This window comes from Aptenodytes patagonicus, chromosome 3 (genome assembly GCF_965638725.1).
Source record: "Aptenodytes patagonicus chromosome 3, bAptPat1.pri.cur, whole genome shotgun sequence".
Classification (NCBI taxonomy): Eukaryota; Metazoa; Chordata; class Aves; order Sphenisciformes; family Spheniscidae; genus Aptenodytes; species Aptenodytes patagonicus.
In genome coordinates, this window is record NC_134951.1 from 130,232,498 (window position 1) to 130,254,368 (window position 21,871).

The 21,871-nt window shown below is 35.9% G+C and overlaps 1 protein-coding gene across 2 annotated transcripts in view; it reads right to left on the reverse strand.

Moving 5' to 3' along the window:
- The window catches only part of EML6 (EMAP like 6), a 120,313-nt gene that overhangs the window by 55,878 nt on the left and 42,564 nt on the right, over positions 1-21,871 (reverse strand). For both annotated transcript variants that reach the window (XM_076335200.1, XM_076335199.1), the window contains exons 3-9: positions 19,907-20,005; positions 18,131-18,199; positions 15,267-15,452; positions 13,211-13,346; positions 9,045-9,246; positions 3,132-3,269; positions 226-482 (exon numbers count right to left, since the gene is read on the reverse strand). In XM_076335200.1, coding sequence (XP_076191315.1) covers positions 226-482; positions 3,132-3,269; positions 9,045-9,246; positions 13,211-13,346; positions 15,267-15,452; positions 18,131-18,199; positions 19,907-20,005 — 1,087 coding nt within the window. The remainder of the gene's footprint in view (positions 1-225; positions 483-3,131; positions 3,270-9,044; positions 9,247-13,210; positions 13,347-15,266; positions 15,453-18,130; positions 18,200-19,906; positions 20,006-21,871) is intronic.

The following is a 21,871-nucleotide window of genomic DNA, read 5'->3' on the forward strand; positions in this document are numbered from 1 at the left end:
CTCACATTTGTGGTATTTGACAACATCACACGTCTTACAAGTTCTAATGCAGCTGCACATAAACATGCTAAAAACATACAAAAGTGGAAAAACATTAGATATTTATGTAAGTTCCAGTCAAGAAACTCCGCTTGCAGATGTACTATTTATATCATATTTTTGTTGTTCTCTTCAAATCAGCACTGAAGTTTACTTGTTCATAACATGAGCCACTTGTAAACTTACACGGCATCTTGTAGAACAGTCTCTCTCCCGCACCGTCATTGGTCTGCAAGAATTTACTATCCACAGACCAATCAATATGAGTTATAAAACTAGAAGATTTGTTGCATTCTCCTATTTTTTTGTATCGCTGAGCAACCGCATAGATATCCACTGGGCCATCGTTAGAACCCACAGCAAGGTAAGAGCCATCCGGTGAAAATTTCATTTCATGGATTACTTCTTTTTGGTCTTTAATATGAACTACCTCTGTCATGTCTCTGCAAGAACCAATAGTGAAAATGTGAACTGTAAACTTGTGAACATGCAGTCCACAAATATTCAAGACAAATATGAAGATAGGTGCACTGAATAATTTGTACAACAAAAAGCACATTTCACAAAAAAATCCTTTTTTGAGAAGTCCCTATTGCTTTCATTGGTTATAAGCATACTTTTAAAGCAAAAGTTAGAAACAACTTTACCTGTCAATGATATTCTTCATTCTATTCACCTAATTTTAGCTGTAAAATTAATAAAACTAATAAATTTAGCTGTCTACTCTAAACTAGACCAGACCGTTTTTTTTTTTTTTTAAACATAAACAATGAAAAAAGAGTTCCATCTGAATAGCGATTACCCTGTCTCTCACAAGACCATGTTGAAATGGCCTTTGGGAGATACCCATTTCTCCACACTGACTCTTTTGGGGAGACAGACAACAGTTTAGAGGCTAACCATTACACTGGTAAAGCTTGATATGATTAATCCCACATGCCACAACCTGTTAGCTACAGCTTTGGGGGTTCCAGCACCACCCACCAGTGGAAAAACACAAGTGACAATACATTGCATGTGTCTTTGAAAAAAATCAAGGCAGCTATATAGTCTAGTTTTCAAAAAAATATTCAATTCTTCCCTATCAAAGTACATTTGACATAACCCCCTTTCCTATCAATCAAGGAACCAAAAACTGCCATGCTAGTGAACACAGACAACATTTTTGCAAGTAGGTTTCTCCAAATTCTTTGGCTATGAGGAAAGAATTAAAAGTAAATACATTTAAAAAAAAAAAAAAATCTTCCCCTGAGTTGACTGAACAATGAGCCAAGTCTCAGTGCCATTAATTTTGTATTTACAAAGACAATCCATACCAGATTATACATTTGGGCTGTAAGGAAATTTTGTGAGGAAAAGTCTTCTGCAGATGTCATGCTTCTGTTACTCTCAATTTTAAGCTTTTTCAATATTTTTCCTGAGTTCTGCTTTAATTAATTACTGCTAGTAGCATCAAATTTATGAAAAGACTCAAATTATTTAAAAACCAATAAATTTTGTTAATACCTCTTAAAAATGCTGATACATAGTACTGTTAAAAGCAGAGTCCTGAAAGGAGAATCATCTGTAACCGAAGACAGAGATTTCTGGGAGACGCTGATATGAATGGAAAGGTTAATATTATAGATGATCAGGATCTTAAAAAAACCTAACAGAATAATTTTGTTAGAAATTTCTCTTGTAAGGGTGAAACTCCAAAATGTCAATAACAGTAGAAATTTTGTTGGGAAAATTCTTATTTATTCATAGCCATTTTTTCCTTCAAAAAGTGTTTTGGAAAAAAAAAATATTCTTAGCTCTGCCTTACTACTGAAAACTGGTAACATAACTATTCCGTAGTGGTAAATATTGCTACTGAGAAGAGCAGCTACTTCTCTGGATTATTCCATAGATCCACAATCCTTCATGGGCAAGAAAAAGGAGAACAAAGATTTGTGTCGCTGAGTAAATGATTCAAAAAAATGCCAACCACAACACATTGCCATCGTCCAGTTTTCCTGGATCATGGGCTGCAGATTTGTTACCCTGTCAGAAGATCTGCCACAGAAAAGGAACAGATGGAGAAGCAACTGCATTCAGGGCCTTACGCAAGGGTGTTGCCACTCTTTCAGGAATAATGCTGGGTTTATCATTATCAGCCTCCGCCAGCTGAATCATGAATAATGTTAGGTATCGGGCAAATTAGCAAAGACAAGATTACTGTGAGACAAAGAAGATTAACTTCTTTAGAAAAATACTAGTCTTTGAAAAGGATTTTAAATTAATATGAACAGATCACTTAAGTTTTGTTAAAGTCATTAAAGCAGTACATTACAGGGGTTTGCACAGATCTTCCATCGATTGCAAGCTTTTCCCTCCTATCACCTAATAGTTCAAAGTATTTTAAATATATGCTTACCAGACATATGGAATAACGTTAAGGAAGTGGTAAACTCTTCCATGTATCAACTAAAATAGCTTATGTGTTTTGAAATCACGCTATTTTGTTTGGCTATTTCACTCTATGGCCAATTTTATGTTTCACCTGCTTTTGTGTGTCTTCCATAACAGTATTCCACACAGAAAATACCTACTGCATACGATGCATTCATGCAAGAAAAGGCTTGTCATCTAATATGAAAAGTAGAATTCACGTATATCTTGCAAATGCTTAAAAATGTCTTTTAACCACTGATTATAGCATCCATTCTTGTATATGGCAAGAAATGAACCATATGGTCAAGGAGATCCCTCTCAAAACTATGTTCTCTCTGTTATGCACATTTCTTTTCACAAAATATCTGTATAATTACAGAATAAATAAAGAAAAAAAGCCAAACTTGAAAATCTTAAATTTTATCAACATTATTACTAAAAGCTAATATTTTGAATTAAATATTAGAAGAATTCTTTCCTCATAATTGCCAAAGTACCACCTTTTAAAACACCAAGTGATATTATGGAAGCACATGCTCAGTTTTTACTCTTTGCTTCTGATAAAATACCTAATGATTTTTTCTTTTTATAGGAATAAAAGACTTTATAATATGGTCTTGAGTTACTCAGGGGAAAAACAACTAATAACATGAGAAACTAATGTAAGATTTTCTCACCGTACTCGAAGAACAATGAAGGAGCCATCCTTCATTCCAAGTGCTAACTGTGATCCATCAGGACTGAAAGAGACACTCCGCACTGCTTCTTCCATATTACAACGAGCTATCAAGGCATGGTCAGCAAGACTCCATAATCTGCACCAAAGGAAATTGAAAGCATAGGAGATTTTTCTTGACTACACAATATTTCAATATCATCAAGAGTAAAAACAAAAAGTCTAACTCAATTGTAAAGGCCCATTTGCATTCACACCTTATATTAAGATTTTATAATGTATTGAGTTCCTTTCTAACCATGGAATGAAGATAATTGCACTGACTTGAGCTTATAGACTTACAGAAATTCAGTTTTTAAAAACTCAAAACTGCTTATCAATCTAGAAGAGAAAGGGTGTGTACAACAACTGCCTGAATCATTACATGGACACAGAATTTTCCAACAGTGGCACTGAATGTCTTGGCAAATAGTATCAAATGAAGCTTTCAGACAACTTCAAGTGAAATTCCAGGTTCAAATTTCTTTCAAAACAAAGGAGTCTTTACTGTTCCCAGTTCTAGCAGGGATGACACCTCAGACCTGAACACATATCTGTGATAGCAGAAGAGAAAACAGGGTGAAGCTAAATTACATAATCATTTGGTGTTATCTCCAGACTTTACTTATCTGATATAATAGAATTCCCCTAGACGAATAACAATAAAAAAATATGCAGTTTCTGTAGACAGAAAGGGTCAATGCAGATCAGACTGAAATTTTCACTGAAAGTGAAAGCAATACTCAGAGAGCATAAACATTCCAACCATGGGGAAAATTCTCTTGTCATAACCCTGAATGAACTAGTAGACAAAACTGCATGCTGATTCGTTCATTTACATAATTTTAAATAAAAAGAATCAACCAATAAATTATGCCGTAAGATGGAGAAAGCAAATAATGTGCCTATATTTTTAAGAAGAATGGAGGGAGTTTCCCAGATCATTACAAGCTGGTTAATCAGATCTCAGTAGTATGCAAGATTTAGAAAAAAAATTAAAGTACAGAATGATTAAAAGTATGGAAGAAAATGCATAAAAGACCTCTTGGGGTAGAAAAATTAAGTCAGCGATACCCAACTATCTTTATTTTGAGGACAGTGTCATAAATCTAATGCATTTGTAAAAGATTTATAAAATATTCAGTGAAATATTTCAATAGTTGCATATGTGATTGTTGGCTAAACTCAAGAAAATGACAATTTGTACAAGAACTGTAATGTGATACCAGATGAAGTTTTATAGTAAGCTTTACAGAAAGAAACAATTAGGCTGGATGGAAGATACTACTGAGATTTCTAGGTACAAGCTTTGGAATAGTAACATTTAATATTTTCACTAAAGACACTGGCACAAAAGATGAGAATGTTAATGAGATTTGCTATGGACAGCAAGCTGGGAGGCACTGTGAACCCAGAGGTGGATTTATCATATTGGAAGAAACTGAGGTTTCCTGATGATGAAACAAATAGACATGGAATGAAATTTAACCAAAGCCCATGCTTTCAGAGCCTTATGTCTGGCACTGTGCTGTAAGCTTGAAACACAAGTGGAACCAGCAGAAAGAAGTAAGATCTTACACTATTTTTCAATTCAAGAATGACTATGATCCATGAGTGAGTTGCAGACAGGAAAAAGGAAATTTGATCCTAAAATATATCCTGGGTGCTATTCCAGAAGGTACACAAAAACAGTAGCACACAACACATAGTGACCTCAGCTGGCACGTTCTTACAAGTTATCTCAAGAAATCGGAATAAAAACAGGAACAGATGCAGTGAAGGATTATTAGGATGATTAAGAGAATGAAGACCGTATCACATTAAAGAAGACCAAAAGAGTTTAACTTTTATACCTTAGTGAAACAAAAGCCGGGAAGGGATAGTATTGCTTCCAAAAATACATCAGAAGGATAAACGTCAAAGAAGGAGAAAAAGTTATGTTGAAGGACCATGTTGGCACTAGAACAAATAGCATAAACAGAACATTGAATATAGCCTGAAAAGAAGGACTTTTCTGACCACCCCAGCAGCAACATTTAGATACAGCCTCGAAGTAGAGTAACAGGGGAAAAAAATAAAGATAGAGTTTGATAAATTTAGTAAAAGGATTATAGAATTTGACTGCCTGCATTGAGAAAGAAACCCTTTGGGCCTTGTCAGGTTAACGTTATTAGGTTCAGTCTAGAATCAACAACCCTGCATGATGCTGGTTTCCTCTTACACTGAGAGAATTCAAGGATGAGAAAGAATTTGAAAAGGCTTCTCCATGAAAAAATGGCAAGCGCTATTTCCTGGTGAAAAAAATGGGTGTGGGATGCTAAAACTGTTTTCAAAGACAAAACAGAAGTAGATAAGATGCAAAATTCTTAGCAGCCTTGCTAGGGAGAAGCTATGAGCCCAATACAATAAAGAATGAACCAGAAAGGATTTTGAAAGATTTCAAAGGAAACATCAGGATAAAATTTGCCTCCAAAATGTTGCTTTCACATGGATCACTTTGACCAATACATTAGAAGTGTAATTGCAATTTACTTGGCAGTGCAAGCAGAATAATTCAATTTTCTTTAAAAAAAACCCGCTTCGAATTAATGGAAGGGTAATTCCAAATATGAGCTTTTTAATTTTAAAACAGGAAAAAAACACATTTTGCACGTGTACAGGCATTTGTATACACAACCGACAAAATAAATGCTTATTATTATTTCATGCTTATGAAAATAGAAAAAGTATCTCTCCTGGCAAAATACTTCTGCACGTTGTTTTTGGAAAAGCCAGATAAATAAACTATTTCCATATAAAATGTGTATGTGTTTTCAAATCAGGCAAAGACATGTATTTACCATTCTTTGGCAACTTTCCTATGCGTTTGTTTAAATGACTGAGTTTAAAAAACCCAAACAGGCTCATGAAACATTATTTTATTAGTCAATATTCCAGTCTTTTCTGTCATATACCTGACAGATGAGTTTATTTATCGGAGCACATACTGATTACAGCCTCCCAAGAGGCTTACTAGCAACCACTTCATTTGCAGAAAAAGCCATAGCTGATGACAGAAGCTTTACTTCTGACAGAAGCTTTGTTTCATTCAATTGGCAGAACAATGCTCCACACAAAACATCAGAGATATAAATATTCAAATGGATTCATACAAAAGCAGGTTCTAATCAATCTTCTTAAAAATGCAGGAATACAGAAAGAGATCATTCAAGAAGACGGACAGTGTAGCCGAGATGTTCTGCCAGAACAGCAGCTACTTGTGGTCCTACAGCTAGACGTTGTAACACGACGTTACAAAAAGACATGTGTGAGGTCCATTGAGCAAATGTAATAAATAATTCTGCGTGTCTCTTAGCATTCAGATGAGAATGATGCTTTTTTCCTGTTCCTGTTGTAAGAGACAGGAAGCAGGCAGCTTTCCTAGTTGATATGCTTTTGAAGTTTAAAATGTAGGAAACCTGTATTTGGCTAGAGCCTTCTCTCAGCTGTGCTAGGGAAAATCTACAGTAATTCCCCTTAACTCTACAGAGGTCCCTTTCATTTAGACACCTCACTTAGACATGAGAATATAATCTGGCCCACTAAATACTTCTATTTGTAAAACAATTTAGATTTATATTATATAGCCACTCTTTTCAAAATAATGTGATACCAAATACTAAGAAAAATTACACAATGAAGAGCAATATAGAAACACTGCTGTCAATGCAATTATGTTACTGAAAAAAAATTGTAAGAAAATCCTTTCGTGTACTTTATCTTAATGAAGATATTTATATATTTCACTGGAATTCCTCACATGAAGCATTAGTATATACAAAAATAGCACTGTCTGAACTAGAATTCAAATCCCACATTCTCTAGTGCCTAAACAGCTAAATGGATGTGTGACGTTGTGCAGTAAAATACCTGTAATGTTAACAAATGCACATTTTATAGAATGGCAGTGTTCAAAGGCATCAGTAATATAATAATCACTGTAACAATGATGATAATCATAAGAGCACCACTAATTATAAGGCTTTATGCACACAAAGAGCATGCTTGCACAGTCTTTCATAGAGGGGCCCAAGTTTGTTCCAAGCACGCTTGGAGTCAGCAGTACATTATCCCGCTCCAAGCCGGAGCTGAATTACCATGCTAACCAAGAGATGAGTCCAAGATAATAAATCCAAAGTCTTAGCATGGCTTATTAGCTTGAGGGCAGTACAATGCTAATCCCAGCTTTGCAGCTCTTGTTTCAGAACTGGCTTGCATCCTACCAGAATGCAGGCAGTGTGAATTTGCACCTGTCTGTAAAACTGTGCAGACAAACCCAAGCAGAAGAGACTATCCATGCATTTTATAAACTGAAAGAAATAATACTGATGTGTAAGAAACAGGGAGATAACATGACTGTAGTGAACAACTGGCAGTTTTGTTAGTTTCACAATTTAGATTTTAATTATGGTTAGAAAGAGATGAGGGATGGCAGGAATAGGAAACCAGTACAAGTGAAAAGATAGAAAGGAAAGGGAAAAAGAAATTCCAACTGAATTCCAAGCTTCAAGGCAGAGGTGAATCATAATGTGGAATCTGAAGGAGCATAAATTAGAAGCTGTATGTATGGTAGGAGATTGATTTTTCCCATTGAAATATGGCCAAATGGTAGAATCCACATGTATGTTTCTGAAATAAGTTGAATAGTAGTCTGTAAAACCTGAAAAAGTGTTTGGTAACTGCCTGGGGTTGATTTGAAAATATACAATCAAATTGTCTATACAAGATGAAAAGCAGTCATCATCCATCTGGCATAGGGTTGGAGAAAAACCTGATGGAGGGGTTAGATATTAGGATAGTAGGGTCAGGAGAAACTGCTAAGGAGGACATTAGGGGAATCAGAGCTTGGGAAACCAAGCTGTCATGAACCCCACTGTTCTGCAAGGGGTAGGGCTTCAGGGCAAGGGCAGAACCACAATTTGGGGAAAGACTCAGGAGGCTGCCATAATACAACCCGGTCTCCCAAAAGTCTCTCCAGTACCCATGGGCAGCTTTGGCAGTCAGGAAAACCTCAATCTTTTTAATCACAGGTAAATAATTAGTCACAATGGGCAGTGGCCCTGCCCAGTTGCAATAACACACAACAGCTGTGTGGGTATGGGAGTACATCCACTACAGTGAGAATCTTAGCTTAACCTCCAAACTTTACTGTAAAGTCTTACTAAGCATATTAAAAATGCTTAGGTTTTTTCAGAGGCTTATCAATTTGCCAAATTTTAACAGGGACAGGAAAGGAAACATCCTTGACTTTGTGACCACTTCCACAAATATGTGTACAAAACTTCAAATCTCTGCTACAAAGGCTTGAGGCGCAAGTGCTACAACTAAATATCCGAAGGACCTTTTTCACTGGGGTAAACCAGTGCATTTTCATTAATCTCGTTTTCTGGCATTTTAATTGAATTGGGTTTAGATCAGGTTTTCTAAACACTCATGGCTGAGTCAGACACCTGCTGTGTAAAACATTGGTCAAAGGTATTTAGGTTTTAGGCTTGTTGCATGTTATTAACAGAAGTACGAGGTGACCATTCTCCATTTAGATACCTACACCTGCTGTTCAGAACAGTAATGAATTAGCACTTAAAGCAGTGTATATAAATCCAGCATGTTTTGAACACAAATTCTGATTACTTTTACGTGATGTGTGGAGCCCAAATATGAGGGCTGAAGAGAAAAAGCAAAGCTGCTAAGAAAAACATGGGAAAAAATGTTGTCTTAATGGAGTCTTAACATAAGGCCAGAAAATAAATAAATTACAAATATGTCAAATTGGCATTGGTTAAAAATGATGCGTACATGAATGAATAGATAAAAAATAAATAAGATCTAGCCTTACCGTACGGATCGATCATCACTGCCTGTGACTGCTAAAGGCTTCTTTGGGTGGACCGCCAGGGCCCAGAGCTCCCCTTCACAATGACCCTGCATAATCAGCATGGGTTTATCTCTCTCTCTTACTAGCACCTCAAATATTTCACTGTCCTGTGTCCCTGCTAAAAGTCTGTCCGCTTTCCAACAGACACTTCGGATGGACAAACCTGACAGGGGACAGAATAATCTTAGATTAATGGCAACGATGAGACAAAGTCATAGTCAGTACAGTGAAGATCATTAAGACTTCAAGAGTTAATTTGTAACAACTGTTATGCTTTGACACTGAAGTCTTACAATACATCACAGCTGATTAAATCTCAAAACAGTTCTGCTAAATTATCTCCATTTGACAGAAAAAGAGAAGGCTCAATCCCAGGAAAATGCTGAATATCTAACATCGCTGCTGCCAGTTTCTCAAAGGATCAAATTCTTATGCTTTGCGTACACCTTGGGAATTGACTTTAAAAAACAATTCAATTTCACATGATTTAAAGATCTAAATTTTAGATTAGGCAAGGTTCCTGTGACTGAAGCTGATTTTATTCCTTTTTTCAATACTTTACTTTTTTGAACATTTAAATAAAATGTTGAATAAAATTTTAATGGTGAATTTAAATGGTTTGTGCCCATGTTATCACACTTCTCTCTTTTTGTCCCAACTGATTATTAAAAAAAAAAACCCAAACAAAACCAAAAAACCAACACAATCTTGCTTTGCATAACTTTTAGAGAGCTTGATCTTATTCCACAAATCTGATCCTAACTTTGCAGCCAGAATTTTACTAACCACAAGCTTAAAAATACCCTCTTAACAGGCTGAGCAATTTGATAGCTGGTTGACTGTCTGTAGCGTTTGTATTTTCTGTTCCAGTATATGAAAATTAAAGTTGGGATAATGGGTCTAGATGATGTGAGATGTGAACGAATAAAAAATCCATTTGTCATGTAGTCAAGGTCAAACACATCATCATTTTAACATCTTTTGGAACTGAATACACAATGCAATTAACTACTGGTCACATAAATAAAATATATTGTAGGCATTTTGTGTCATCTCTTGAGAAGGGCAAATTGATCTTCATTTATTGTCTTGTCCATTTCCAGTACCTTTTAATTTTGGCAATGTCATTTTGTGACATTTCTACTGAAGCTTTGACTTACATCTTCTTCTTGATAAACACCAAAGGCCATACAAGGAATGAAGTTCAGATGGAGTTCAGTGGAAAATGGGTATTGTTAAGTTTTAGAATACAAAGTACATCTTTTGATGTGGGAAAGGTAATGTTTTCTGTGATGTACTGCACATAAAGATTAGCCATTACCAGATTTTTTTACTAATATACATGTATATTTAAAAGCCAAGCCTATGATCAGATTGTTACTGGTGATGCATCTCATTTAAAAAAAAAGTGTTTAGTACTCTTCAGTACAGGATGACTGATGAATGAGTATATACGGGGCCGGGGGGGGGAAGTCTTCCTGGCACCCTAGAAAGACATTTTAAGTTTGAAAGCTGATACCTTTGCAAACTGCTTTGGAAAAAGTAATTGGAAAGGAGGGACAGAAGGTCATAAGGTAAGCAGTTAAGGCTACCACCATTGCTTGAAGTTACATACGTGCTTAAACTAAACAGTGCCATTGACATAGCTGAAAATGAAACAAAATTTCCACGGTCTGTTAGTAGCAAGCACTAAATGGAAGTGATCATCAGTGGATGACATACGAGACAGAAACAGCAGAAAAGGACAGAGACATAACAGGAACATCGCAGGCAAGAGTTGTATCACATTGAAAGAACACAGAGAGAGAAGAAACCCTGAAACAGGAAAAAGATAAAAGTTTTAAAAACCGATGGTGACGGGGTATAAGCGCATGCTTGGATTTTATGACCTGCAGTCATCCCCAAGGTCCTAATTTTTATAGTTGTAGTCAGCAGTCCCACCACACTTTTCAGAGATACACCACGATGTCTTTTTACTTAGTCTCAGTGATTATGCTCAAGGGCATACCATCTTTGACTAAGCTTTGTTAAATTTTGCAGACTTGCTTAAGTCAGTTTCTTGCCATTAAAGCAGGCAATGTTTTTATTTTGACAAACAAACATAAACCTGAAGGATTTAAATGCTTTGAAGACAAGATTTGGACAGTGTTCTAGTTTTAGTTTTCAGAAATAAATTAATCAATTTTAAAAATTTTTTATCATTTACATACAAGTCCAGATGGCAACTCAATTCACTTTCTGCAAATGAAATTTTTTACTACTTTTGCCAAGTAAGAAGATAGCAAAATCCTCTATTGACAGTCTCTCAGACATATAGCTGCCATTAACGGTGCCTGGCTCTACTTAGCTGCTTTCATCTATATATTCTGTACCCTGTAGCATTTAGGAGATGATAGGAATAACGGCATCAAGCTAGAATCACTCCATAGCATGTCTAATGAGAATTCACCTTCAGTAAGTCCTTCCTTGAATTAACTACCATCAAGATCAAAATCTCTTCTTAGGCAACCTGTAGAAGAATAGCTAGGTGCTTTCTGCAGACAATGTGCTAGAAGACGACACCTTTATGAATACACTACAGCTCTGTAATGTAAGTTTCAATTGTGAAGTAATAATTTTCCACAGAAGATAATGACAGTCAATTAAAAGTAACTGAAGTCAGCTAAAGTCTGTTTTGCATTGAGTGCGGACACATGCCAGGCAGCAGTAAGGGCAAAAAAGTTGCTTCTACTCTGGTCTCACAAATATTTGGGATAAAGCTCCCTCCCAGAATCACTTCACAAAGAACCAAGGAGATTGAAGATGCATGTTCCGTGTGTGAGCACTGCTTTCTCTGTGTCGCCCTTCATATATGTTATTCTGACTTTCATTAGGAACGGACTGCCTGCAGGACTGGTATTAGCCAGAATGATCTGTCTAACCCACATGTACAGGCTTGTATCTCCACAATTTTTAGAAAGTACTTGATCAAAACTGCTGTAAATGGTCATATGGTACTGCTATTGTTTTCTAGAAGAGAATGTTAAACATTATGATTCTGGCTGCAAAAAACTACATAAAGCCAGAACTACAGAGCAAAGGGGCTACTAGTTGGCTGTATCTGACAGCTTTTTTTGAGGGCTAAATTCCGTGAGTTTACATTACAGTATGGCAAACTGGTGGAGCAGTGTTCACGTAAGGCGGTTGGCAGTTTGCTTGTTGGATGAGCCGAGATATTGCAAATCTATGCATTTTAAAAGTATTAGAATCATCAGCTGATCTGGTTTAAGATAGATGAAAAATAAACAGAACGAGCTTGTTACTAGATCACAAGCCAAAATATCCATAATTGAGAAAGAAAATTTTATCCTTCTTAGTGGCCTCTTGACTATTCCAATGGTAATTTTAATGTGAAAACTAGGTCTAAAAACATAAGCTAAGAAGCAGGGGAAATTAACACTAACCATTACAAAGTTGGCTGCCAAAAGTATATAAAGCCTACTTCAGGCCAGCAAACAGACTGCTATACTCTCAATCCAAATGGATGTGTAGACTTCCCAGAAGACTAAGATCTTGATAAAGCATGCATTACTATCTATGGAGATTATAAGTGCTCTGAGAGTCTCATCATAAAATAAAGTGATGACTAAGCTCATAGGAAGCATGATTAGATTCAACAAATATGATGGTCAAGAAATTAATAACATTCTCTCTACTAAATATGCCAAGTGGTACCATTCCAAATGAACCTAATGGAGTGTTCGGATGCTCAGCATCTTTGAATATTGGGTTCCAGAAATCTCAATTAATTAAATGAATTGCAATTAATTAATTAAGTTAAAGATTGGCTAACTTCATTCTCCTATCTTTTGGTGTTCAATTAGTTTTTACTTATCTTCTTGTATCTGCATGGCGGGGAGCAGCAACCATAAGCATCCCTCTGTTTATACTATGAAACATGGAAAGCTCTTCGGGCTACATCAGGCTACATCATTGTCAGAGAGAAAAGGGAATACAGATCTCAAAAGTAAATACAGTAATTAAGTAAAAAAATCAGCAGTATGCAGAGACATTTATGCTTCAAATTATATTGTGTCATAATCCATTATCTAGATGTGTGAAAAACCGTTAAAGTAATAGCTCATTACCTTTGTATCCTTGTTCAGTCTCCCTGAGATCAATTTTAGTAATTGGTTTGAAATCAGTGTCCCATAACCGAATGCAACCATCTCTCCCTCCAGTGGCAAAACCTTCCTCACAAGCATACATACTAAAAATTCCAGCCTGTTAACCAATAGTATAACAAGTTTTAAAGTTCTTTACAATCGATTTAAACACACAAAGCAAATGTTTTTGAACACTCTTGTTGAAGGCTAGAAACTGCTAGGCAGCAAAATGCTGTCCATCCAGAAAGCAAACCAGCAAACACAAGGGGATACTTTTATTTCAAGTGCTCCCGCTGTAGCGATTTATGTAGAAATTTTCGTACAAACACCAGTGATCTAGCCTATTTGTAGAACATCAAATTTGGTTTAGTTAATATTATTACAAGGACTATTAAATAAATAATGGAACACTTAAAATAAACAGTTACCCGGAATAAACAAAAACAAGCAAACAAGCAATACAAATATTCTTACAGGTGCAGAGATGATTGAGACATTCTTTCATGAATTCAGTTCAGACATCATTTGGAATCTGACAGGAACTGAAAGAGTGTCAATTCATTCTCTTTGTTGAAAGACAAGTTTCTATTACAGTTTGAATTTCTTCATTTTCGAAAATGCCTCATTATGATGACTGTGCTGTACTACATTGGAATAGCTCATGGAATGCCTGCTGATTCAGTATTTTATTAAGAAAACCTCTCAGTTAAGGCACAAGTTGAACTGCATGGAAATGAATACAATGAAGACCTGACCTCTGTTTTCAAAGTGGCCTTGTTCAATGTCTTAATAAATTAACATTTCTAATTAATTCTAAAATAATTAATTACACAGAGATTAGAAATTGGGCAAGAGAATGCATATTAGCTGCAGCAAACCCCATAATTTATAAAGAGGAAACAGAACACATTGTATAGAAAGAGATTGTATTTAATCATTCTAATGAATCTAAATAAAATTCTGCAAACAAAATTCTGCAAATATACTACAGGGGTTTATTGTTTGCCAAAGATATTTCCATGTTATTGCAGCTGCACATAACCGCAACCTGGCAACTGCACAATAGTTCTGCAGGTAAGATGTGCCACTGACTTCAGTCTGACTGCTTTCATAAACTAGGGATTACTTCTATAAATAACGCTTACTCTCTGAACACTTAAATCTAATTTGAAAAGCTACTATGGATCTTGATGCACTGCCAACATAATTAATTTTGGGAGGTCAGAAAAAACTGTTAAGTTTGCAGTGCTCTTTCTAGAAAGGTTCTAGAAGAAAACTATAGCGACAACTGTTAGATTTTGTATCACTCTTCTAAGAAAAATACTTGTTTCCTTCTGTCCAAAAAACCCATGCTAGAATGCCATTAGCCACAATCATATTCAAAATAGTAGTTCTCAAATACATTTGAAACAAGACATGAAAATCCTACTGTGCCTTTAGTGCAGCAACAAGAGAGACATAAATTTATTATATTAGAGTGGTTAGAAATCTAACACGATCCTATACCTTCCCCTTTTTCTCTGTAATTATAAGCGTGCCAGATTGGGGGGGGTGTTATGAAGCCAATTGGAGTAAACTGTCTTTGGAATATGGTCGGAGTGCAATTCACAGATTAAACAGGTTTACTCCACATTGAAGCTTTTATGAAGAGTCAGTCTTCAGTGTTGGGAATTTTAGTGGTAAAATTCTGTTTAAAATAAGATCATTTGGTTACCAACTATTTTTAAGTAAACTGATCATAACTGAGGCTACTCAGTCGGTGAAGCTTTAGATTTACAGGCTTCACTTTAGATTTAGTCTGCTTGGTTAAATCAATGCTATAAATATAAGCAGTTCTGTCAATATCAGTTCAGCAGCTAGCATCTGTTGGCAACATGTAAACAAAGTATAAGATTACATATAAGTTCTTAATTGATGAACAGCCTTAGACATTCTTCTGACCTGAAACAGAAGAAAATCTTTGTAGATAAGCCTTCAAGAAGTTTTTCAATTCAATGAACAGTTTGTTTCAGAAATTGACATTAAAAACACAACTTACACTATGTGCTCCTTGAATTGTGCGGACTAAGTTTAGCCCTTTCCAAACATAGATGTCTCCATTTAAAGCACCAGAGTACGTGATATCTTCTTTTGCACATGCTAAACAAAGGATAGTTTGGAGATCTCCTGTTTTACCAAATATTCCTCTCTTTGCTGTCAGTGCATTTCCACACAACGTCCAAAACTGTGAAATGTAAATGACATATTAGGAAAAATTTCTGCAGAATTTCTCTTTTTTGGTATTAGTGTGCAGATCTCACAGATGTACATCCTTACAGAGCAGTGTCTGGACAGACACTTAAATGACTCCTGTAGCCCTATCAGGATGCCCATTACTCCAAAACTTACCCACTTACCAAGGAAACCCCCAGGAGAATGCAGTAAATCTAAGAACAAAACAAAATGATCAAACTGTTTGAGAAAGTGAGGCACAATTCTGACTCACTATTGCTACACTACCCCTTCTCATTATCTCACTACCTTTTATCATGTTCTGCTGGGTGGTATCTGGCAATATGAATGCACACTTTTTAAAGCCAGGAACGGCCCATTTTTCTTCTCTGCAAAACTTAAAATACAGCTACAGTTCAGAAGTAATAAAATACTTGATCTTAAAGAACTTATGTGCCTGGAGTAGACATTTCTGCCCTTTTCCAATGCACTGGAAGAGATACGTCCCTCAAATATAGTTATATTTACTGAGAAACCATCTGTTGGATGGAGACTGCAAACGCTTGTACGTGAAACAACTCTCTGACTACGAGAGTAGTAGGCTCTCTAAGTGTGGAATGGTGACTTTCTTGACTTCTACACAGACACAGTAACATTCTGCAAAAAAGAATGTAAGACTGACTGGGGAAGAGAAAAGAGTCAATAGAATACAAAGTTTATCTTAAAAGGGTGGGCTAGAAATATCATGCTATTTCTTTTTGAATCAGTTCAGAGTGCCTGTTTTTTTTTTTTTAAACAAACATAATTTTATCAAGTGGAGAGGATAGTTAGTGCACTCAGCTCCCTCTCAAGGATCAGACCTTCCAGGGAAGGCAGAGTAAAGAGAATTTCAATTAGATGTGTAAGAGAAGTGCTGAAATAGCCAGGCCTGCCAGCACTAGGATGTTCTGGACACATGCAGAAACAGAACAGTAAATCTACGTGGCGTAGCATAGTCCTGAATGGACTTGCCAGCTCAGGTCTTTATTAGTTGAGGCATCTATGCTCTGTGGTGCATCGCACACTGGAAAGATACTTTCAGAGATGATTGGACAGGAATACTCAAGTGTCTGACATAGATGCATAATGTCTATCTCATTCCCACGTTATATGCCTACATCTTTTCATGGCTATAAGCCAAATTTTTAGGTCTTTCTCTTTGTACTTACTCCTATAAAATTCCTATAAAGCTGAATTCCAGAAAATCCTTGGAGCAAGGATTTTTATTTCAGATCCTTCTCTATTTCTAATTCAATTAAATTTTCCCATTGCCTCTTCACATAAGCCAATTTTTGAGAAGGCAGTGGGAATACTCACAGTATGAAAGCCCTGGGGGAAGTAAAACATATACTGTCCTCACTTCTGGTTAGCTGCAGAAGGGCAAGAGAGCAGGTAGCAGTGTTAGGAAATGGGTGGAGGGAGGACCCTGAGCTCAGTCTGAGATTCCTTAGCTCCTAGGCTTTACCACAGCTTCTAATATCTGCTCAGCCAAATGAGCCAATAGAACTGAAATGCTAAAGGAATAAATGGCACTATTCCCAAGTATTAGTCCCAATTCTCCAAGTGATACAATTACATTAGAGCTGTTCTTTTCCTTCACTGCAAGTTAAAGTAATTATCACATTCCCACAGCCTTATAATGAACGGCAAGTATATAGACTGCTGTTTGAGCATCACTGGAGGGGAATATCTAGTCATTCCCCCCCCTTTTTTTTTGGCATGCCTGTATCTGTATATATTTACTTTGCCTGGTATTATGGATGTTCAGGGTAATTATGGCCATTTTAAACAGAATACAGGTGCCAAACAAAGACAGGTTTTAGAAAACAGCTTGCAGAATACAACAGATGGTATCACTTCTGCCAAAACCACCCACAGTTTGAAAGCAGTGGTGGTTTTAAGGGCACAAGCTTCTCAGTAACCAGAACTAGAGATATTAACTGGTCTCCTAAACTTCTAGTTAAAGCTCTTCCCACCCCAGTCATGTGAAATAATTGCCATCTGTTAGGAATGCTTTTGATGAGACAGGAGAAAAATAGAAGCCTGCAGGGAATATTGGCAAGCAGAAGGATTTCTTGCTAAGCTTCTTACAGGCACGAGAATGTTTTACCATAAACTTATAGTATATATCTAGGTTCATATTTAAATCAGCTCTGGAAAAGGTGACTTAGAGGGAGCAACTAGTGGGGCCCTAGAGTTTTCATCTGTTCATCTCTGCAGGTATTGCATACTTTCTCCGTGGTATTCCTACAAATGCTGGTAGCAGTTCATTCAATACATACTTTTAACTTGGTTCCTCCTATACCTGTTCAGTGACCCTTTGTGATGCTTGATGAGAGAAATCACTAGAGGCTGAGACAATTTTGAGACAATTTAGGTGGAATGGAGAGGGCAGAGAAACCTAAAATTACAAGTATATGATGACAATTACACCAAATGATCTTCCCACTTTGCTTGCTAAGTGGATCTGCACCTCAGTCACTGCTGAATGTCTAAACTGGCTTCAAACAAAAAGTTTTGCTGAAATGTTCACAGAGTAAAGAAAGAAAAATATAAACTGTCTTATATTTAAAGCCCTCATCATATAAGAGGACAAATTTCTTCTGTGACATTTATTTACTTTTTAACAAGTAAACAATAAAAGCTATTTACCTTTATGTGTTTTACTCCACAGCTGACGATTCTGTTTGGCTGATATTGATCCCAGGAAATATCGAATATCTGTTAAGAAATACAGTAAGCTGATATTTTAAATTATACAGTAGTTGCATCTAGGCTCAGCTTGCTTTTATCAATTTTTAGGCATCATTTCTGTTGCAACATATTACTAAAAATGAAAGAATACTATTTAGTTAAATTTGGAACTCTCTGTAAACAAAGATTAAGGCAAATATGCAGGCCTCCTCACATAGTTCTGTCAACACACCTCATTGCTGCCTTCACACTACCACTCTATTCTAGCTCCAAGATTTTATTGAAGAAACAATATTTACTGTCTCAAATAAAATGGGAATTATAGTGTAAGCTAATGTTCCTCAAGTTTAGGGAAGAAAGATTGGTACGTTTATCTTTATTCATTATTTTAGGTGAAAGGTACAGTATCTAATTTAACCTGATTGCCAAAAGACCTCAGTGACAAAATGGGTGAATATCATTCATCTGACCCAACCTACAGAGTTAAAATCGAATTCTTCATTTTGATTAATGTTACATTTACGTTTATAATAGCACGCATCAAAAAATGAAGTATCAGATCCTATACAGCTTACCAGAACAAACTTACAGTGTATTCTATGACTACGGGATTATGCCAAATGGAAAATATTATATAAAGTTTGGAAACAAGATGTTTGTATTTTGGCCCAGATTTTCAACAATATGTTATTTTTAGACTTTTCACCTCTGGCATTCAGCTTTTCAATGTCCAAGCTGAGAACCAATGAGGTTACCACAATCACTAGTTACTTCAGGAAACTACTGAGGTCAGTAGCAAAATTTCCACTGACATAACTGGAAAGTGAATCAGTTCTGAAAGAGAATTTCAAATAAGGACTAAGATTCGGTTGTATTGGGAACATTGTAAGTAAAAATGAAGGACCAGATTTATTCAGATGACATGTAAGATGCAGATAGACTGTACGTACACACCTGTAATGGGAAATCCTTCCTGTAAGGAAGGGTTTAGTCTGTTGCTTTGCATATACAAATACTCCATCATGTGTAGTAAAACATGATAATACCTCAAAATTATAACATTCTAACATGTTATAATATCATAATATGGATAAGAGAAAAGTTGTCAGAATGTGTTCATAATTTATTTTAATGTATTCATCCTTGTGCTTATATATGTTGGGGAGGTATTTTGCTTATGCTAAACCTGTTCGAACATTTCCTAATCCTGCATAATATTCTAAATTCAGACCTGTTCAGTTCTCATATTTATTGATGTTATTATGATCCTTTACCTGAAGTTAATAGATATAAAAGGAATATTTATCCTAATTATATTTCTCCTACAGGTAACTGTCTTAAGCAAAAATAAAAGGGAGATAATTAAACTTTCCCTCAGGATAAAGTGTCCTTTTGACATATTCAGAAAGAACATTATCTTTGTCCACTGAGCTAGCATTTCACATCTTATATAAAGAGCTATAAATCATCCTAATCAGTGCGTAATTACAAAGTATTTCCTCCCCAGGCTTGCTAGACAGTCAGCTCAAGAATCCATCACATGCCTCATTTATTAACACAGTGCTTTGTGCTATGTCTGGCACAATGAGAAGAAATTAATACCTTATTCAGTATTTTAAAAATCAGGTAGAATGATCAAAATTATCTTTGCATTAACCTAATATAACCAAAAATTATTTCCAAAACACTTTTGTAACTCCCAGACAAAATTCAGTAAACCCCTCATACAATTACCCTGTCTGAATGGCCTGTAGCTGTTGCCAGTAGTTTTCCTCTCTTCCAGTCCCAAATACACACTGTATTTTTGGCATCCAGTCCCACTGAAGCTAAACGCTAAGGAAAAACAATAGTAATCCAGTTAACAGAAAATCAACTCAAAAATCAGTTTGCTGTAGTTCAGATTATTATGTGTACAAATGGATTTTCCCACATGTGACTTGTGTTTGAGCTACATTGCAAAGGCACCATCAAGATATCCACACATCATTTATTCACTGGAGAAAGCACTGAAATGTCTAATCTTTTCTAAAAAGTCAGGTTATTAATTTCAGGTTACCAATGTCTCAAGTACAATTCTTATCATGAAAGATTTGAAGCGCTTCTTTCAGGTGCACACAATTCTAGCATTTTGATAAATTAACCTGATAATAAAAGCGAATGGGAAATAAAAGCTCTCACTATTTCCAAATACAGTGTTGTTCATTATGCTCATTTTGTTGAGCTTTAGAATCAGAATTGGATATACTTTTAATAATTGCCTTTTACATAGCTTAGTATATCAAATCACCAATTAAAATAACTAATAATTTTAATATTTTTAAATCTCAATAATGCAAGAAAGAAAAAGAACAAAATAAAATGGAAGGCAAAATCTTCCTGTCTACATTGAATTTAGTAGACAGCAAAAACATCAGGTAGGTCTGATTCTCAGTTTCTTTGCACCCTAGTATTGACAATGACTACTTGAATAATTAGGGAAGAGGGGGAGAAGGTAGATTGCATACATCTGCAACATACCCAGAAGATCAATGGTTATTGTGGCGGTTGTAGGTTTTTCTCCCTTCCAGTGACTGTGCTAATTATGTCCAACTTGATGTGATTTCTGTCAGTTTCTTATTAGGTGAGAGATCTTTGCAGACCAGAGATGGTAGAACTGGGTGTCATGATCTGTACCAGTGCAAAAACTAAGCTAGTGCCAGATGTACTGCAACTGTAAATAACGGCTGTGATGCCAACGTATGTTAGATAGGGATATAGAATGGATATGTCCAACCTATTAGTAAAAGGAATATGCCCGAGTAACTTGCACCATGGGAAGATGAGAGACTATTTTAATGGGAAACAATCTTGTAGCGCAGTAACATGACTTCTTAAAAAAGCTGTATCTGTTGCATCCATACTGCCTGTCCCTTGTTCTTCTCATTGCCCTGTCTAATAACTTCTTATCATAAGGAATTAAAGTCCAACTGAAACACCTAAGCATTTTGCTCTGTTATAGGAAAGCCTGCACTTCAAGAACATGCAATAAATGAAACCTTTCTTTTTGCCTCAGAGGCAAAGATCAGCAGATGAACCATCTCATCCAAATGGACCTATGTTTCAGAGATTACATTGACCAGATCTTTTCCTTGAAGATTTGCTTCAAGAAGATGACTTGCAAACTGAATCTCTTCAGTTGAATTTCCTTCAACTAGATGTCCACTATTTTTTGGCTCAAATTTTCAATACACAAATTGTTTAAAGTCTGGAGATGTCTGTCATAATACAAAAGGACTGAGCCAGCAAAGAAAACAAGTGTAGTTACCAGAGATTCCTCTAAAATGCTGTATTAGAAAAAATAGTAATTGCAGTGAGGCTATCAACTACTGCACAACTGAGAGAAGAAATCATTATTCATAAAGGAACAGAAGGCTCCAGTTTTCATTCTCTAGCAAAATAATTCAGAGACAAGGTACTCCATGCCTTTTCATACCATTTATAAGCGTAAAAACATAGTGTACATCTTCCTTCTTAAGAGAGCCACTATCAAAAGCCTCTGGTTTAAATGCAGTAGGTACACATGCACCCTTCACTGTCTTCTTAATAGTTACAGTTGCTTTATTTTAGAGCAATGAAATATATCTTTTTAAACTTTGGTTTCATGGGAGCTGACAACCTGCATTATGCCTAATGCAATACCTGAACTCTGCCTAGTGAATA